The following is a 21,143-nucleotide window of genomic DNA, read 5'->3' on the forward strand; positions in this document are numbered from 1 at the left end:
ATGGAAATGTGCAGCTATTTTATTCCTTTTCACAAGTGGGTGTCTAATGGCTTGCACTTGCGAAAGTGAATTGCCATTTCAAAGGGGCATTTTGGCAAGAACTTAAAAGGAACTTCCATTCGTGTAGTTGCTAAGAAAAGTTCATTCATTCGTTGAATGGTGCTGATGGGGGCAAATGCCTCTGAAATCTTTTGAAATGCAAATGTGTAGCACTGTATCCGAGAAGCTAATGTAATGATAGTGTTTAAACTCTAATGTTTCAGAAATATGCTCTGTCCCCAAGTCAACCCTCATTGAACAGAACAGGAACTTTGTCGTAGAAGAACTTGGTAGTGCCGGTGTTTTTCAGTCTGCTTTGTAAACTTTTAATGGCCTCGCTGCGCTCTCTATGTCTAATGTCAGGCAGCATCATTGTGTTTCTTATACCAGAGGACTTGCTGTGTCCAGATCATTTCAATAGTCTCACTGATTGACTTTTCACCGTTTGCTTATTTTTCACTGAATCGTGTCACGTACATCACTGTTCGGTCACACCAGTTTCTTACAGAGGCATGAAGCCTCTGGGGAGATTCCTGCTCTCTCTCTCTGCGTCAACAGAGCTGAGATCAGCGGGTTTTTCCTCAGAGGCAGCTTGGAGCCGTACACAGTACCATGTAATGAAAGTCTGTTTGAAGTGCTCCCTGTAAGATTTAAGTTGAGCTTTCACTCTAAGCTTAGAATACATTAGTTCACCTAAAGGATCCCCAATGCCAATGCCATATATACTCTCTCTCTTTCTCTCTCTCTCTCCCTCTCTCTCTACAAGCAAATCCAATTCAAAGAGGCAAAACTGTAGCTATAGAATTCAAAAAAATTCAAAATTCAAAAAATGTTCACCTCTCTCTCTCTCTTTGTTTATCTAGCTCTCTATCTAACTATTCTCCACTGTCTTGCTTGCATTACTGTTCTTTTTTTTATTTGGTCATGCTGACACCTAGTGGTTGAAAACACTCAGTAAAAGCGCACACTATATACACTGTAAAATGTCTCAGCTTATAAGAACATCTCTAGCACATGACAGAAGTAAAAACCTCTTGAAAGTAACATTTTACGCATTTAACAGTCAGTATCACACACAAAGGATCTAATGTTAAACCAGATGTGTGTCCTCGCTGTACGCTGGATGACCTTTCACCTCGATGTGTTGCAGAGCTCTGAAGCTGTGTGGCTCAGGAGGCCCTCCGCACGTGAAGCTCATCATCGAGTGGGAGCACAGAATCAAAGACTGGTCAGTCCAGACGGTCCTCTTAATCATTTTGTTGTGTTAACTTGAGAAAAACAAAATTAACTTTCTACACGCATTATATAACATATATCTGTGTCCTGGGCTGCAGTCTGTTTGGTAATATTCAGGAGGAGGTGGTGAAGGATGCGGAGAGCGTGAGGAACCAGCAGCAGCAGCACGTCCAGCAGTACAGCTGCACCTTGGATGAGTGCTTCCAGCTCTACACCAAAGAGGAACAGGTGCAGTAGTCAGTCTGTTTTCATCCAATGGGTCCATTAACAGCCATGGATGTTGTCAAAATATCCTTGACCAAGACACTGAGCCTAGTAAATCCAAGCATAGAGAATCAGATAAATGCCTAAAATGTTTTATAGTAATAATATAATAATACCATTGATGTTGGTCAGAATAGTTAAGTCAGTCCTAGTGGAGGTGATGGTGACTAACATTACACATGATGACACAAACAAGAACGCTATCTCACTTTCTCCTGCACCTTGTAACTTGTCATAGTGACAGAACTGTCGGTAACTAGAGTTTTGCCATTCTGTAATAGACATGAGTATCGACATTGATCAGCCACCCACCTCCAAGGCTAATAGACAGCCAGACAGACCGCTGGCTAAATCAATAACGAGGATGAGCCGTCCATAGTTTATGTTTTATCTCTCTTAATAGCTTTGAAAAACTGTGCAGGGAGGACTTTCGTTTATTGTGCCAGTCTCTTTAAAAAATGTTAACGAGGAATGATGAAATTAAATGAAAGTTAAGTTGGTGCTTCCAAGTGAAGCCTGTCATTAAGAACCCTACAGGATTCATCGGTGGTGTTTTATCAAAACTTTTTCCTCCATTAAGGTGTAAGTGCTTCTGAGTTCATGGTCAAGTGTTTTTATGTAAAAGCACAATGATGAAGCATCTTCTTGACTCTCTCCACTCACAATCCCAAGTCAGTTCTTTACAACTTCTTTCATCTCCTACAATATTATAGAATATTCAGCACAGTGTCAAAAGGATCTACAAGGGCATTTGTCTTATGATTTCACTCTGTGGAATTAATTAAAACTCTTTGATATGTTGCACCGATATTCAGAATGTGAAGTAACTTTAATGCAAATAAGACTGTGCCAGAGCAGACACTCCTGTTGTTGTAAATCTTCTTTGTGTCCTCCTCTCAAAGGCCCATTACACATAATTATTTACCATCACCCTAAGATGGGCTGAGCCACCGTGGATTTCAAATCCTAGACATGCCGCTGGAATGAGGGAAAATGAATGAGGGACAATGAGTTTCTCGTTCTAAATGCACAGTGCAAACTGAGTTTTCATAATTGCTAATATGGCATAGACAGCAACAATGTAGGAAGTACAAAGAGCCTAATCATCAAGAGTATATTAATAATGTTAATAATAACTGTGTAGGTATTGCTGCTGGTGTAGCCCTTTGTCACCACCCTGTGGAGTTGTAAGGGTGAGGCAGGCGATGCTGGAAGCTTGTGATTAGTTTGCTCCTTTAGAATGAACGTATGGAAGAGAAACAGGCATTTAAGTAGGGCATTATACATTATGAAATAAATAACCACTTCACAGTTGATTAGGATTGAGCGTCCAGTGTGTGTGTGTGTGTGTGTGTGTATTAGGCTATACACTCAAAATAATTGCACTGTATTTTTTTTTTTTTTTTGAAAAGTCAAAAGCATAGAACAGTGCTGTTTAGATGTTCATTATATAAGAATGTGCATTAATTTATAAATCACCTAATATTAAGTAAAATATTTAGTAACCACTTATTTCAACAATGCCTCTGAAGTTTCCCCTTAAATACCATTTATGTGTCCGAGGCTTTGCAAATATATAACATGAATTATAAAGTAATTATAAGCAATGAAAGTAAGATGAATGCTTAATGCCATAAGGGTAATCATTTTCCCTTTATCCACAAAGTTTCACCATTCCGTTATGACTAATTCAATTCGGGTCCGCAGGTCCCCTACACACAAACATACACACAACACATACACACACGTTCATACACACGCTACATCCCAGCCCCGTCCCACTGATGAATCGCTACGGCTTTAAAGGACTGACCTTGTCTGAACATCAACGCTCATTTTTTTTGGCTTCTTTATGTTATTGTTGTGTCCGCATCAAACTGGGAAGGAGAAAATGAACAAAAGCAGTAGTCACAGCAACAGCCTCAACATGTGCTTTTTGTTCCAGATGAGGCAGATGAGGGCAATGTTAGAGACAATCACGTCAGGACTTATTCACAAAGACTGTGTTCTGTGACTGTTCCCAAAGTTCATTTATACAATATATTTATACAAAAAATGATTCAACAAATTGGGTTCTGATTTATCACAGAAAATTGCCAACAATATAAACCATTGATTTTCAGCACCATATTTTTTTTAAATCACCCTGAATTTCATTATAAGACCATTTTATAATTGATGCCTCATTATGTTCACAAGCGACAAACAATTCCACTGATAACAAACGATTCCACTGCATACGTGTGTCTACTGCCTTTCTTTCTCTTTCTCACTCTTTTCCTCCGTCTCTCCCGCCCCACCAGCTCGCCCCGGACGACGCCTGGAAGTGCCCGCACTGCAAGCAGCTGCAGCAGGGCATGGTGAAGATGAGCCTGTGGACGCTGCCGGACATCCTCATCCTGCACCTGAAGCGCTTCAGGCAGGTGGGCGAGCGGAGGAACAAGCTGACCACGCTGGTGCACTTCCCCCTGGCCGGCCTGGACATGGCGCCCCACGTGGTGAAGCGGAGCCACGGCGGCCGGCAGCCCCCGCCCCCCCAAGCTCACCCGCAGCCCGGCTGGAAACAGTCCCGCACGCCCGATGTGGCCCCACCCGACTTCCTGTACGATCTGTACGCTGTGTGCAACCACCATGGGGGCATGCACGGCGGACACTACACAGGTCTGAATTAGGGCTGAAAGATACCCACCAAAAAATCCAATTGACAGAGTATTGCAGTTGCGATTCATATCATCACAAGTTTTTCTTGTCATACGTTTTTTAGAACTTTAAAATTGTTCAAAGCAATATTCCACTTAGGGTTATGCGGCACTTGACCGCCATGAAAACCAGAATATACTCACCAAGATCAGCTGGACGAGTTTGTAGCGTTCAGATTCTTATTTTCCATTCATTTGAATGAGGCCACGAAAAAGCCTGAAAACTGACATTTAACACGTTGGTGAACAGATTCAACAACAGATCCTGCTGCTGTGATTTTCAACTGACTGTTGGTCCAACGTTTTAGAACATTATTTCGCCGAATAGCATTTTTATTGATAGAACATAGTGGAGGGATACCATTTAATTCCTGTTTGGAAGACCGGATCTACTTTTATTTTAAGATACTAATTTTAGTGTAAACCAAGAATAGAAATGCATAATGACGACAGACCCAGGACTGCTTTGTTGTCTTAAAAGAGGGAAATGTTGTTGAATATGTTCACAAACATGTTAGTTTTTAGGTTTGAGTATGATGAAAAGTTTTCACCAATATTGTACTTGATTCATTGTCCCGCAGCTCTAAAACACACATTTAGAAATCCATTTTTGACGGACTTTCTCTTAAGCAATTAATTGCAGCCTCTGCGCTTTGAGAAACAGAAGTTCATATTGCGATTTTTATTTATTTATTTATTTATTTTTGATTAATTGTTCGGCTCTAGTCAGAATAATGAACACACTTTGAGACAGGACTCTTATCGGGAAATCAGGAACGAAATACAACATTTTAATTAGTGAGAAATGTCACATTATTTTTGCCTCATTGCCGCAGGTCATTGATGTTTAAATATTTTCTCTTACCCTGCTTGCATCTCTTTTCGTTGCTATCACGTGATTGCAGCCTTCTGTAGGAACTCGGTGGACGGCCAGTGGTACAGCTATGACGACAGCAGTGCCGAGCCAGTGCCAGAAGCGGAGGTGTGCACGCGCGGAGCCTACATCCTCTTCTACCAGAGACGAAACACCATCCCCCCCTGGTCTGCCAGTTCCTCAGTCACAGGTCAGCCCTCTTCAAACCTCGTTAGCGTTGAGGTTACACGGGTGCGTTCTGCTGTAGATTCCTGCGAAGAAGTATAGGAGGAAATGAGGCTTCTGAATTCTCGTGTGGGAGTATCAAGACTTACACATGGCAAAAAAAATCTATAATGGTCGAAAAAGATATTTGTCTGTCTGTAATGAATTTCTGTGTGCCGGTTGTGTAGCCGGCTTTTCACTTTCATCAGTGGGCATTTTTCAGAGGGGTCTCAATAAATGAAGGCTCCCTATTGCATTGAGGTAAAAAAAATAAAAATACCTGACCTGTTGCAAGCAACGGTCTCTGTTTCCTGGAGTCAGAGAAGCCTTTATCTCCATGGTTTCAGCATGAGGAGGAGGTTGATATTTGAAGGAAATACCTATGATACCTTTTGATATTTTCACATGGGTTTCATTGTGCAGTATGCAGTGCTTCATTTGTGCCGGATCCTGCCGGAACAGGATCCGGCACCTCGCAGTTTGGACTATCTGCACTTATTTGCGTGGACCCGGCACCTCTGGTGGCATGAAAGTTGTTTTTTTGGGGGGGTTTTTTGTCTGCCATGTAATAATCCCAATAGTTGACTCTTCCTTTCACCCGGAACACCAAGTGGTCGGTGTTCCGGGACCTCATCATTTACAAATTAAGCACTGGCAGTATGGCTGCAGAATTCTTTCCCTCCTCACACCGAGAACACTATAGATGTTGCTGTGGACAGGCTTATATGGAGGCTCTTTCTGTACGTGTGTGTGTGTGTGTGTGTGTGTGTGACTGTATGTGTTTAACTAGAAGGGATATGCAAAAAGACAGATTCCATCTCCTCCTCCATCTCCATAATAGGTTTGATTTCTTTCCTCTCTTTGCAGGCTCCACCAGCTCTTCCACCTCTGACCACTGGCTGGTCCGGCTGACGGGGGGCAGTGAGAGGGGAAGCCTGGGCTCCGGAGGATCCATCTCTGGACCCCCGGGGCCCACGCTGGCCCCGGAGTCTCCTGAGCTGCCCGTGTTTGGGGACGAACCCCCCAAACAAGTAGACACAAGTGAGCATCCCACTGGAACAGCCTGTTTAGCCTTTTTCCTTTCTACACTGATATACAGATAATATACTTGCAAAGTACTTGTTTTCTTTGAGAACAAATAGGACCACCACACCACATACATACAGATGTACACTTTAAACACTAAATCTCAATATGTTGAGTTCAACAACTGCAGTCATCTTAATTTCTTTATTTATGCATCAAAGTGAATTGCAAACAACATTCTTGTTTAGTATGTTTTGAAGTTTTGTTTCTTCCTGGGAATTTAAAGGACCATACCGGTGTTTTTGCATGTTTTAGCCTATTTACTACATTGCACACATACGTTACATTACTACTGACCATTTTCCAAAGTAAACTATAGGCCTACTTTATTTGATTTTTGAATATTTACTCGATTTCCCTATTTGTTTTTTAATTCAAACATTCAGGTGATAAATTTACTTTAGAATTCTCTGCTCCTCCAGCTAGCATTTGTGCCCGAGTTTAGGAGTCATGGACGTTTGAACTTAGTTTGGAAAACAATCTTTTCTTCATGGACTATTTTCTGGTGGAGACGTACATTGTGTTGTGAGGGTTTACGAGTGCGATAGAGAGGAATGGTGCATTCATGTGCTATTGATAAATCAGAAAAACAAAGTTCCTACTTGGTAGTTAGCCAGCCAGACCTATCATAAGGTTTTTAAAGCAAGAAGAAGCCAAATCCACCTCATCCTTTTCATGACCTCCATGTTTGATTACATTTGTCCTCTGGGTTTGATTTTCTGACCAAATAGCGCATGAATGCAGTACTGTTTGGCAGATGACTCCTAGAGTCCTGGATGTCAGAGCTTTCCACATGTATTCACGCATGTGAATGCACCAGAAAATGTGTAGACTTTCAATCAATGGGGACATTAAACTAAATTACCACGCAACGATAAAGTAACTTTGGCAAAAATAAACCTGGGCAGGATGTTCACTGTGAAGGATTTTCACACCGTACTGATATGAATGGAAATGAATGGCTGCCTGGAAGGGAGGAAAAACATATTCAAACATCCAAACATGTACAGTACGCTTAGTAATGTCAAGTATATATGAATTGTGGTAAATGGGCTAAAACATGAAACATTATCCTTCAAAGCAATCTTTTCACTGAGTGTTTCATGCCTTTGTATTAGCATAGTACTGGACAAATATTGCACTATAATCACAGTTTTATAGCGTACCATAAGTGCATCTTAGCAGGTTCAGCTGATGTATGCTCTCTTTCCCTGTAGACGGGTTTGAAGTCAAGCCGTTCATCCGTGGGACCCAAGGCAGGAGTGTGAGCATGAGGTCGCCCACTAAGCCCAAGGAGACTCTGAGCAAAGTCCTGCCACTGCGCTGGTCCTTTGGCTCCAAGGACCGCACCAAACATTCAGCCCAGACCAAGCCCGGAGAGCTGGTGGAGTACCTGGAGTCGGGGCGCCGGCCACGCTGTACCAAAGACCCTATTATCACGCTGGTGGCCACCCCACCACAGAGGAGCGCCCAGGGCAGGGCCTTCGACGTGGGACAGAGGGACTTGGGCAGCTCCCCTAGTGGCAGCAGCCTCAGCTGCACGGACAGACTCAGCTCAGACACCTGTTACTCCCCCAAAATACCAGAGGGCCAGAGCAGACCGGGTGTGGAGAGAAGCATCAGCCAGGGCATCAGTAACAGCAGCAGTGTCAAGGCCAGGGATGATGGTTCACAGGGGCAGAGGTCATCCAAGAGGGCCAGGCAGGACCAGGGCAGGACCTTGGACCTCCAGCTGCAGAGAGGGGCCATTCTGGGGGGGCACATCAGCCACAGTGCGCCTCCGAGCAGGGACTCCACACTGAGAAGAACCAAGGTCCAAACGGGGATGACCTCCAGGGCACAAAGGGATTTGTTACAGATGATCATGCACCCCGAGGAGAGGAAGGGGCAAAAGGGAGAGGAGGGCAGGAGCCACGACAGCCTCTTGTCCTTTTTCAAACCTGGTTTCATGAAGAAAGACATTCAGAGGACACCGAGCAAAGGGCAAGATAGGCGTATGAACGGCCACGGGCAACTGGGAAAGCTGGCTAGCAGCAATTTGGCCAAATTGTCCCTCTCCAACGGAACCCTGACCGCAGTAGCTCTAGAAGACAAGAAGGCAAACGGCATCCCGCGATGTGACACCCATAATTGCAAAGCACAGCTAGTCAATGGAAAGGCCGTGCATCACAACCCGGTAGACATCAAGCGCGCACACAGCTCCAGCAACATCCAGACCAAGCTGGATCTGACGCTGCGCAGGTGCGCCTCCCTGCAGAGGAACGGTGAAATAGCGCCGCCTGCAGCCCACCGCAGCCTGCTGTCTGACAAGCCCAGCTACGCCACCCTGCAGCGGACACGATACAGTACCACCTCCCTGGGTAGGCAGAGACCGGTCCCTGAGTCCTGTTTTTGAGCCTAAACTAGGCTGCTGTCACAGCCGTAGAGTTGTAAGAGCTGTTGAGGCTTTATCTATTTGGCTGGTGTCACATTGGCTATATGAGTTATGAGCAAGCACGAATTGGAACAAATTAGAGCACATTTTAGAAAGTTATGGTTGAGTTTTTGCCCCTGGTGTCAGCCAGTATAGCTCATCAGTATGGTGCAAGAATAGAAACCTCCCCTGCTGAAGAGGGATAATCATTATGTAAACTTGATAGGGAAGACGTTCCTTACTGCTGTGATAAGTTAAGCAATGATTGACATGACACTGTGGGGTGAGATTAAACTGTCAGAGATCCAAATCTTACAGTTTGACTGAAAGGCTTTAAAGATAGTAGCTGCAGGAGTTCTCATTATCAGAAAGTCTAACTCTAAGCCTGTTTTTTATTATCAATGTCATTACTGTTCATTTTCTACCCAGTAATCATAGTGATTTCCTCAGTGACTGGTAACCTTGTGGCTGATGGCTTTGTATTTTTTGTTTCATTATAAGTGCCTCTGTGACAGCCCAGAATGATTGTTGAACACTAGGACCTCTCTACTGATTTCTACGCATCGCACCCAGAGAAGCACCAAGCAGCTGTCTAACTTCCAGAGAGACCTGCACCAGGACTGCTTTTTAAAGAACGCCGCTGGAAATCTTAGCAAAAAGTATATTCTCTCTCTCCCATTCATAGAAGTACTGTTATATAAGTTCTTACCTTTGTGTGTTCTACTACACTACATCTATGCAGAGTTGAATTACTGAGGAGAGATACTGCTGTCATGATTTCTTTTTCATTTTGTTATATAAAGCAGTCTACTGTCATATATGGTTTTATTTTTGAGTTTCTAATTGATATTACAAAAGAGGAGGTTGATTTAACCATGGCAAAAAACTACCAACATCTGTACCTGCACTGTAAAATGGCTGCTATAACAACATGCATTATTTGTCATTTATCATCCTTTACATGTTATATCATTAATGCACTTTCTTTTAAAGAAATTAGTTTCTATGTTTTGCTACAGGGCCACAGCTCATAAATGTCCTGGACCTTGCTAATTTAGAAACACTTAAATTGTATCTAAACCAAAATTGGCAAAATAGCAGGAGTTTGTTTTATGTTTGAGGTATCTGATTAATAAGACAGTTAATATACAATTTGTAACCGACCGAGTATGATACTGCAGGAGAGGTTTGTAGATGTTGATGAAATCTGTAAGGGGGGTCTCTTAACCCATGCGGGCAGTTTGTTTGGTTATCTGTGAAATGATTCAAAACGCCAGAAAGTGGGACAAGATCAGATAGAATCTAAAAACCCTTTTCCCTTCAAATTCTTTTTATCTTTTTTTTTCAAATTTGATCAATTTTACATGAAGGTATGGACAGTGTACATGTCAACAGCACAGTGGGATTGTACTCAAAAAAATTACTTATTAGAACCTGTAGGTCACAGACCCACAGCTTTTCCACTTCTGCTGAGCTCCAAGCTCCAAGCTCCTGTGTGTGTGTTTGTATGTATGTGTGTGCGTGCGTGCGTGCGTGGGTGGACATTACGTGTCACTGAAGTCAGGCTTCCATTCCCTTCCCTTGCAAACACTCTTAGTTATAAGACACCAAAATTGCCCGGACTAAATGTGGAAGAATAGCTCAATTTGAAGCAGTTTTCTCTGACATGCGAGTGAGCAGAACATTCACACGGTCCTCACAGACACAATTATCCTGTCTCTGCAGCCACAGGGGTGTGACCAGATCTATTGGTAATGGCTTGCTTGCATTAAAAGAGCTCTTTTATGTGGAAGTTCAAACACAAAGTCAGATATTGTACTCACAGCACAATAAACTTGCCACCAGAGGCAGAATGAGCCGCTGAACTTTCGGCTGCATCTCTAAATCATAGTCAGTCATGTGACAATATGTATCTGCACCGTATGTCTGCTCTTACTGCTGGAGGAGCAGGAGAAAAACTACAAGGGACTGTTGTGAAGGAATATACTTTCTTTCACTTACACTTGGGTCGTTTGTTTGAATTTTCAATTCATAATAAACCATTTTGTGCTAGATGCTGTATTGTTACTTTATGCGTTGCACATTTGATCACTAGGGAATGCAAAAGAGACATAGTCAACGCTTTCTGTGAGTGGAGAATACAAATTGGTTGCCTACACTGTAATTGTGGTCAATTTCAATGTTGTCGAGTCATTATTTAACATTATTGTTTAACATGTTTACTTCACCACATTGTTTACTTCACCAAAATGAGCACTTGTAACAGAAATGACCATAAATGAAGGATATTTCTAAGACATTATTGGGGAAAATATGGCTTGATTATATTTTATAACTTTTTTAAAAGTCTACATTTTGTACCTGATATGTAATTATGTAATTTAAGTATCAGATTATTACATCAGAAACTGTTTCAGGTCACTGAGTAAGGTGTGGATAATGCACAAGTGGGCTTCAAGTGGGCTTGAACTGTGGACATAACACATAGAGGTCCCTGCATTGGACTGTCTGTAATGTCTGCCTAATGTGCTGGAAGTTTTATGAATTGCAAATTAAACACAGCTTTTTCTCACAATTTATTTCAGTGCAGTTAATTGTATATAAGATTTATATAAGAGGAGCTTCAGTCTGGGTGTTTCATGGTTTTTTATCCAACTCACTCTCTTTATCCGGCTCACGTAGTCTAGGCAGTTGTGTTATCTTTCTACATAAAATGAAGGTGAATGAAGCTTTTGCAGAGAAAATAATTAACAAGCCTGAGTCTTTGTGCACTGCTATGCCTATTCAGCTTAGAATACGTCTGTTAGATTGTTTTAATTGTTTCAGTCTTCTTCCCAAAACACTACTTACTGTTTACAGTAAAGATCTGTAGCTTGTTGCTCGCAATTTATCTAAATGATAAGCTGCACATGACCAGCTCCTCTCCTACAGCATGCAGCATGACATGCATTTAAATCCAGTGTACCCCACTCAAACCACTAAGGTTACATGAGGCTGAGTCGATGAACAATGAACAATCACATCAGTGATTCAGCCTTCAGTGAGATTCGGTGTGATTGCATTACTAATGTAATTGGTTGGATATGTGCAGTGCAATCAGTCCATCATTGATTTTAAAATAGATACACAGAGATTTAGAAGTCCTTTTGAACCATACAAATAAATAATTGAGTAAGTTAAGAAAGAAAGAAAAGTGTTGCATACAATTTCATAAAAAAGAACAAAGATAAAAATAAAATAAAATATAACAAACATACAAGGAGAAACACAGATGGGCAAACAGTTGATCAGCGCTCCCTCACTCCCCCAGTGCTGCCTCCACCCCATCAGAATGGGATGCAGGGATGTGGACCAAACACCTGGGTCTGGCCAGGGGCGCTGCCAGGGCCTGTGGGGAAACGCTTCAGGTCCGAGCACGGCGTCCCGTGTGGGTTGTGGGAATTGGTGCTTGGCGGTAGCTGTGGGGCGATCCGCAGCCCCAGCGCTCCCTCTTGGTGGGCAGCTGCTGTTCACAGTTGCACAGGGCTGCCAGCAACAGGTGTATCTGTGTAAATCTGCATCCCCTAAAATGTGTGTTCCCCTGGCAGTGTGTCTGCGCTTCAATTTCACGCTACAGCAGAAAATAATCGAATTATTGAAAGACTGAATTATTAATGTGCATGTGTTGCTGTTGAGGAATAAAATTGAAGCGACATTGCAGAAGGTTGGTATTGCATGGCAACAAAATTTTGGTCCAGGACCTGAGGACTGAGTCACTTTTGCTATTGTGTGTCTTGTGCTTTGTTTTGCTTCCTTGAGTTTGTCTTTCATCATTCTGTTCTATGATTGATTGTTTTTTTCTTCTTTTTTTCCTTTTTTAATTTTCTTGACAGAACAGTAATAGCAGTCAAGACAATGTGACAACAATAGTAGTAATGATAATGATAATAAAATAGATCAGGAAGAGTAAAAAAGAACAAAGATTAAAATAAAATAAAATATAACAAACATACAGGGAGAAACACAGACAAACAGAAACAATTTACAAATGAAGGACACAAAAAAAATATTTTTACAACAACAATCACTGAAAGCTTTAAATTGTCACATAATGTAGCAACTTGTACAGCTAAAGGGCTTATAAGGACTAAATCAAACAAGAGGCACTTGAGCTGCCTAATGGCCTGTATAATCACTATGATATAAACAAAACCACTGCAAAGTAGGTCATTAATTAAGGTCATTAAAGCATTAATTAGCAAATATTTCTAGGTCAACATACTTGTCTTCACATAACACAGCAGTATTAATATGAACTCTATATTTTAAAAGCTTCAGTAAAATCAGTTTTTCCTCATTAATATGCAAATCTATGCAGCAAGGTGCTCCATCATCTAATCAGGTTGTCTACTTCATACTCAACCTGTGGTGTAAGTATGAAGTTTCTGTCATGCTTTTGAGTTATTGTGTTCACCATGCCAGTGGGATGACATCATACTGTCCTGAACACCATGCACCATGGTGGCATGGCATGATCAAAATTTGCCATTGGCGCAATACATTTTTGTTTTGCAGAGGTCGGTAAGGATAGATGATGCTTTTTATTATTTCCACATTTTTCCAGCAGGAGGGCCGGATTCCCAGCAGGAGAGCGGGCGCTGCTGCTGAATGAATGTAGAATAAACACCGCTTTCATCATCTGACATTTTCAGAAGACCTTTAAGAAAAAAGGAAGTTGATAATGCTGCAAAGAGCATCATAGTCATCACCAGTTCAGTCTCATATACTTTCTTTCATCTCAGAAGGGGAGGCTGTTGATATATCTTGGCAGTGTGGTTGAAATTTCAAATCTCTCTGTCACAGGTTTGCAAAAAAGCAACATAGAAAACATAGATTTGATGCTGTTGAATCTGTGATATTCACTTTCTGACTAAGAACCTTGAAAGATGTCATACAGTCACTCAACAGTGTGAAAATGTGATATATACAATCACATTTATAATCATTTCAGTGTGTATTTGATTGAATTTTTGTTGACATAATTCCTGAAAGCGCAGCCTTCTTCCCTGCTAGCGCTGTTCCCTTTTGTCTCTGTACTGTACTTTTGTAAAATATCTTTTCTTTTCTTGAGCCTAACCATCGTGGATAGAATGGAGAGAAAAATTCACATATCTGTGCTTAATAGGCTGTCTGATGTCAATGTCATGCTCTTTTTACTGTAATGAGCAGACACGGAATTCTCTAAAAGTGCTCTTTGATGGTGGTGAATAATAAGTGTGCTTTCCATTCAGATAGCTTTCCATTTGCTGCACAGACTTTACCTCCACATTCACACTCCTCAGTTATTTAAACAAACTGCATCATGGACAATCACATCAGTGTAGGTGAGACACACTCTTAGAAATGAGGGTTTCAAAAGGGTTCCAGGGTTCCAAAGGGATTTACCTGGAACCATTTCCATCTGAAGAACCCTTTTTGTTGAAAAGGTTTTTCAGGGCTGCATGTATAATAAATTGTCTTGTCAAGAATCCTTTTCATCTGAAAGTCTTTGGAGGAAATTGTACTTCATGCTACCTTTGGAGGGTGAGAAAAGGCTCGATAGACAGCAAAAATTAAATTTTTTATAATTTTCTATTTATTGCTTGGCTTTATTTTGACAAAAACAAAAACACAAGCCATTATTCAATTGAATGAGAACAATGGCAATTACTGAGGGACATGCATATATTATAGTACTTCCTTGTAGTGAATTCCTACCACTTAATGGAGAATATAAAGTGCTTTCATACAGAATTCACTTACATGGAATATTTAATTGACCTCTAGCAGCCATTGATCTCTGAACCTTAATCATGATCTTGCTGTGCTCTTGCCGACTGAGTCACACAGGCACGTCATGCATATGCAGTTTTTAAATATGTTAAGTTTAATTTTTATTCACAATCAAGGAAAATTGATGATTTGATGCTACCATGTGCTGCTGCATAAGATATCTCATCATCTTGCCTGAGTTTTAAATATCTATGACATATAATGTACAAAATGTACTTTGTGTAGGATTGCACTCTAGATGGCAATAAGAAAAACAGTTTTATGTCACATCATGCCAGTTGGGATCAGACACCCGGCAGCTTATGTGAGACTGGAAGCTGTGACTCAGAGTCGTTGAACCGCTACACTAACTGCCTGGTGGATGCATTGCATGTAAAAGCAGCATTTTGTGCAGCACATTTCTTCCTCCAACAATATGTGACGTGTCACCAATCAGAAGCAAAAACTGACCATGTGTACGTTTGAGCATCATTACAGACTGAAATTGGATCTTGGCAAAAGCAAAGGACAAAGCCAGGGTGTACTAAATCAACGTTTATGTGAAGTACATTTTTCATCTTTTTCTTTTCCTTTTTGCCATCTAATCACTGCAGGAGACATTACATTATGTAATTTAGCAGCTGCTTTTGTCACACACTTACAGTAAATAGGAGACAACATGGAGTCTCCAGATGAGAACAGCCTGACATGTTGGGCTCGTGTGGACTCAGTTATGTCGGTGCTTCAGCTGCTACTATATGCTTATTTATGAGTGAGGAGTGTCAGAAGTTTCCAAAAGATCTGCAGAGCCACACCAATCCAGGTGGCTCATCTTCAGAGAGTCTCTCCACCTTCTCTGTCACTGCTCACAGAGCTCATGAGAAAACTGATTTCTCAAACTGCTAGATAAATCATGTAAAAATGACAAGATACAGCAAAAGGATTCTATACATTTCTATGAGTAATCATGAGAATATGAGATATCAGAAGAGATCCTCAGAGGGCTTTGACTGGAAACTATATAATATGACAGGGATCAGCAGCAGAGGATAGTGACATTGACATTTAACTGCATATCTAATGATATGCACTACACACAATACAGCAGGCTTAGTAGGTCAGAAGTTATTATACTTTCCTGATGATTTACTTCTTACTATAAATTGTGTAAATTCATCCTCTTGTCCCACCTGGAGCCATATGGATCAAAGTCTCACCAGCAAGTGATTGATGGTAGATAGTCAGGTTTATTGGAGACTCTAAATCCAACAGTGATTGTCTGCCTATCTGTGTGTCCCTGTGATGTACTGGCAACCTGTCCACAGCGCCTTTTGTCTAATGCATGCTGGGACAAAATACACATTTTATCTGATGCAGGTTATATGAAAGAAAATTAATACTATTCTGATGTTTTGTTGTTTATATTGATGATCCACCTTGTGGGTTAGACGCAATACTAAGTAATTGCTTCCATTTCATAATGGTATGAACATAGATATGCATCATTGTGACTGTGTAAGCTATGAATATTCCAGCATGATACAGCCGTATAAATGATGTTTTTTTTTCACCAATCATCTGCCAACAGGGCTGTTTGTGAGGACTGGAGACTGATCAGTGCCTTCATTCTAATAAATGTGTTTGTTGGCTTTGCCCATGCAGATGGTTTGGTCAGGCGGCTGCTGTGTGTTTTTATTAAAGCTGGAGGCCCTCCATGCTGTTGCTGTTGTTTTTCACAACCCCCAACGGATGCAATCATTCAGAAGCAGAAGGGAAGAGGACCCCCACTTGTATTTTGTTACCAGAGCCTTGAAGTAATGTCCTACATGTCTGTCTAAATTGGTATTTTTTGTGTTTGTATTAAGAGGCTTATCAGTTCCATAAATTGTTGTATACATTTGAATACAATTATATCAGGAAATATTTTTTTAACAGTTTGTGACATTTTAATAAAATGCTTCTTGTTGTGGCGGAGGCTTTGATATGTTGTAATTTTAACACATGACAGCACTGAAGGTGGGCGATGAGTGAGAGTGCAGGTAATGGTGTGAATGGTGGGATCAGATGGACTGTTACTGAATTAAATTTGACATTAAAATTGTTTTCCAGCAGAAAGAGAATATCTTTATTATTAAAGGACAAGGAATCTTGTTATTGGGCAATGTTTCCTTCAGAAGCAAATGCTTAGAAGATTAAAGTTCTTATATGAAGTTTACAAGTTCATTTCTTAAAATCCGCAATGAAGCAATTCCCAGTCAAATTCAAATTCAATCCATGGCCTGACTGGTCTGTTTAGAATTGTTGCAGATCCTAGGGAGCAACTGCATTACATAATGTTGTTTAGCATGCGGAGTGTTTATCCAGGTTCTCTGAGAGAAACAAGCATCTAAAACGATACTAGACAACACAGCCAGAGCCAATGAAATTAAAAAACATACTAAATAGATATATATATATATATATGTGTGTGTGTGTGTGTGCGTGTGTATATATATATATATATATATACATATATTATATATATATACACTCTCACACACACACACACTTATACATATTTATATATAATATACTGTGGCCTGGAAAACAATGTCCTGAATCCTTCACCGTGGAAAGTAAAACAATGAAAATGATTGATTGAAATTGATTGTCCAGACAATTTTGAGGGAAACAAACCATTCATCATCTGTGTGAGGATATACACTGAGTCTGCAAAATATTAGGGACACTTCCCTACCAGTTAAACGTTTGGACACACCTGATTGAATGTACTATGTTTTTAATTATCTTAAAGCCATTTTGATCTAAAGCCTAATGCTTAAATGCTTGAAATGTATTTCTTAGACAAATATAAATAGTGAAGTTGATGCCTATGTATGAATTTATTTCCAAAGCCTTTGCCTTTCCATCAAGGCAAAAGGCAGCTACTTTAAAGAATATAAAATATAAGATAGTTTTGATTTGTTTAACACTTTTTTGGTCACCACATAATTCCATTTGTGTTATTTTACAGTTTTGATGTCTTAAATGTCGTTTGTTGTCAAAAATAAAGAAAAAGTGTATCCAAACTTTTGGACTGGTAGTGTACTCTTTCCATGAAGCACACTGATGAGTTGAATCCTGATAAAAGCCATTATCCCTTATTGATTTCCCTCATTAAATCTGTACCAATCACAAACAGGGAAAGATGAGAGATCTAGACAAAAAGAAGCAGACGAGATGTGGACTGAGCAAGATAATATTATATTATAATAATAGATAATATTTTGTACATCCAGTGTACGCTGGCTTCTGCAAAACATCAGCTTACTCACACTCTGCTCATGTGAGTGTAAAGATAGAATTCCTCAATACATTGTATATGTGAGAGTGTTTGTGAGGCTCTCCTCCCCGAGCGCGCCTGCAGAGGGAAATTTTGTTTTGTTATGGCTTTTCATGCACCACCAAGGTTGCAATACAAGATGTTTAAAGGAGCATTAAGTGATCTATTGCTTTTATCAGCTGCTGTTGGAGACCAAGGTTGACATGACAATGACATCGACACTGACACTCATGGTGGCCTGTCATTCACATAAGTAGAGGAACCTGCACATCCAATCCTCTTAGCGCAGGTGCGTAGGAATAAAGGCCCAGGCTTGTCATAGAAAAAAGTTCCCACACACTGCTCTTGCAACACAAACAATTATTTATTGAGCGCTTGCGTTTTGACTCTATATGGGCCTTCATCAGAGCATGAAAACATCACAACTGAAGCAGAGTATATATAGCTTAAACGTCATCCCATCCCATGTGTGCCTACTTATTCCACTACAGATGGAGAGCGAGAGTCAACCCACACCCTACTGTGTCCACTCATTTCATTCATGGGTGAATAAGTACAGTTTGAGAGTTATTAGTCACACAGTGCATACATCCATCACAATATTTGATTGGCAATAATGCAATCTTTAAATTAGTCCATAGAAATATTCAAACTGGAAAAAGAAAGCACATCCCAAAACAAGGCAAACAATTTGAATACTATGCACTTGTATACTACTTTGGGTGTTTTATCCCTCCTCATCAAAGATATTAATTGTTGAAGCACACTCTTTTCCATCCCTGGTCCCAAACAATGTTTATGAGTCAAGCACTCATTTTTAGTTGCTAATTTAAACCCTATTTTCTTTTTTTAGAATCATCTCAAATCTTCGAAAAGTCTGATTACCTCTGAAGATGTTAGAAATGTTTGCCTGGCCCTGGGCAAAGTCTGGGAAGTCTGTCTGCAGTTGCTGAGTCAGTGAAGCGTTTGAAATAGACGAGTTAGCGAAGAGGAACATTTTCTTCTGACTACAACACTCCCTTTTTGTAAAATGAATTATGGTGTTGTAATTACAGTTCCCGTCTCCTGGACGGCCTGACTGGACAGCTACAGCCTGTGTTTGAATTATGCATTTCTCACCAACTAATTCATCAATTTGGAGAAATGTGAGTGAACTGCATGTCCAGAAAGATACAGCAATGGCCTTGTACCGAGGCATTGTTTTATGCCTCGGGGTCAGTAGAAAAGAGAAAGGAAATTGATCACATTTGGGAGTAACCCCTCTGAGTTTGATATTGTAACTCCTGTTCAGCAAATAAATTGTTTACATCATCTCCCTTACCTGAAAGCTCTTTTCAGAATCAGGCAGGTTTGTTCCAGGGGACTGCTCATGCTTATTTCTAAACATTTCATCATGCAGACCCTTGAAAACTCATATCTGTTTACCTGCGTCCCGAGGATTTAAAGGTTATGGTTAAGCCTACTGGAATAGCCTATTCCCTTGAGTTGCAGTGAAGCTTCTCTCTCAACTAATTCACACAGCACGGTATCTGATTTTTTACACAACATGTACACTCCCATAATGAAACTAAATCCTCATATTTTCTTTTTCTATCTTTCTTTCTTTCTTTCTTTCTTTCTTTCTTTCTTTCTTTCTTTCTTTCTTTCTTTCTTTCTTTCTTTCTTTCTTTCAGTGCCTGAAAACGATTACATTCCCAGTGCAGCTTTTTGCTTTTATCATAAATATCCAATTATCTGAGCCTCAAGGACACAGAAATGGTCTTAATTAAAGGGAAACACCACTGAATTTCAGCATGTTTTTCCTACACATGTCCTATAGCAAAGACACTAGAAATATATTTCCGAGAGTTTTCCTCACCCCCTAACCCCATCATTCCACTCTACAGATCCATTGATAATTGTACCGGCTAAGATGTTGGTTGATGTTATCACTTTTTTCACCTAATCCCACTGTGCCGAAGTCTCCACTTTTCAACATCAACTTTTGCACAGACAGATAAGAACAACACACACAGGACTAAATAACATCAATACCTGAGCGTCTGGTAACTGCAGGCAGTTTGTCTTGATGAAGCCATCACTCAGCATGAATCCCCTGGTTTCTGGGGATCCCCTGGAGTATTTCAAGGCGTATTTATACAGAGCGGCAAGACCTCCTCCAAGTGTCAACATGTTTTGCAGACTCCACACTTAACTGACGTGTTGGACTATAAACATAAATCCACCCAAAAATATAATCCATACATGTCTGTCTAATAATGTGGGAAAACACAATCGTCACTGGTTTCTAACTCATGATTTTGCAAGTAGCCCACATAGTGTAAGCCCAGTGCCCCTAATTTGTAAATGATGAGGTCCCGGAACACCAAGTGGTCGGTGTTCCCGCAAGTCGGTCTGGAGGGAAAAGGTTCCGGAACATATCGAGACAAACGAGCGTGTTGGAGCCAAATAGCTAACTGTAGAACTAACAGCCTAAACATTACGAAATGACCGACTATGACATTAGAACTCTGACTATTGCAGAGCAGAGTGTGTGTGTGTGTGTGGACATAAAGGGAACATTGCTTGAATGAGTTAATATCCTGATGCAGGCCAGCTGGGTACTCAATGTTGTAACATCTCCTATTCATATCTGTCCACTTGTGAAACTGTCTAAGAACATAAATCCTGACTTTAAATCTTGAATCCTCAGAGTCGCACACATTGAACACAAAGCTATGAATGTGAAATACAAGGACAGAAAAACATGTATGTAGCCTATCTACTGACATGGGAATATCATTTGGTATTCAGTTTATTTGAGCTGATGATAACTTACAATGAACTGCCCTATTATCATTCTATAAATGCAATTCCAATCTACCTTTATTTGTTGCTATGCTGTGAATAAGTTGTATGTGTACAATATGTATGCAATATGTATGCCCTTTTAAACCATAAAACTTATTTTCACTTACAGACGCCGTTGTTTCTGGTTGAACTGTTGCCCTGTTTACTTAATATATAGCCTTGTGTGCAATTTACTGGAGAACTTTGCATTTAATTCAACACTTTATTGACACTTACTCATTATATAATCATATGTATTGTTTACATGAAAGCTTACAGATGCAACTAAGATGATCCTCGACTGATCTTACAACACAAACATGTCATTCTGAAGACAGAGGGATTGCCAACCAATCTCCATAATACATTAAATTTACATACAACACA

The 21,143-nt window shown here is 40.5% G+C and overlaps 1 protein-coding gene across 1 annotated transcript in view; it reads left to right on the top strand.

Moving 5' to 3' along the window:
• usp43b (ubiquitin specific peptidase 43b) overlaps window positions 1-11,361 on the top strand; it is a 71,063-nt gene extending 59,702 nt beyond the window's left edge. Inside the window, exons 10-15 of the mRNA XM_071515397.1 lie at window positions 1,190-1,267; window positions 1,374-1,503; window positions 3,843-4,200; window positions 5,144-5,302; window positions 6,184-6,357; window positions 7,620-11,361. Coding sequence (XP_071371498.1) covers window positions 1,190-1,267; window positions 1,374-1,503; window positions 3,843-4,200; window positions 5,144-5,302; window positions 6,184-6,357; window positions 7,620-8,797 — 2,077 coding nt within the window. The 3' untranslated portion in view covers window positions 8,798-11,361. The remainder of the gene's footprint in view (window positions 1-1,189; window positions 1,268-1,373; window positions 1,504-3,842; window positions 4,201-5,143; window positions 5,303-6,183; window positions 6,358-7,619) is intronic.
• The last annotated feature ends 9,782 nt before the right edge of the window (window positions 11,362-21,143 follow it).

This window comes from Centroberyx affinis, unplaced genomic scaffold (assembly GCF_046629955.1).
Source record: "Centroberyx affinis isolate AG114_WGS23_722 - 3 ecotype Tasmania unplaced genomic scaffold, CSIRO-AGI_Caff_v1 ptg000348l_1, whole genome shotgun sequence".
In the NCBI taxonomy this organism is placed as follows: Eukaryota; Metazoa; Chordata; class Actinopteri; order Beryciformes; family Berycidae; genus Centroberyx; species Centroberyx affinis.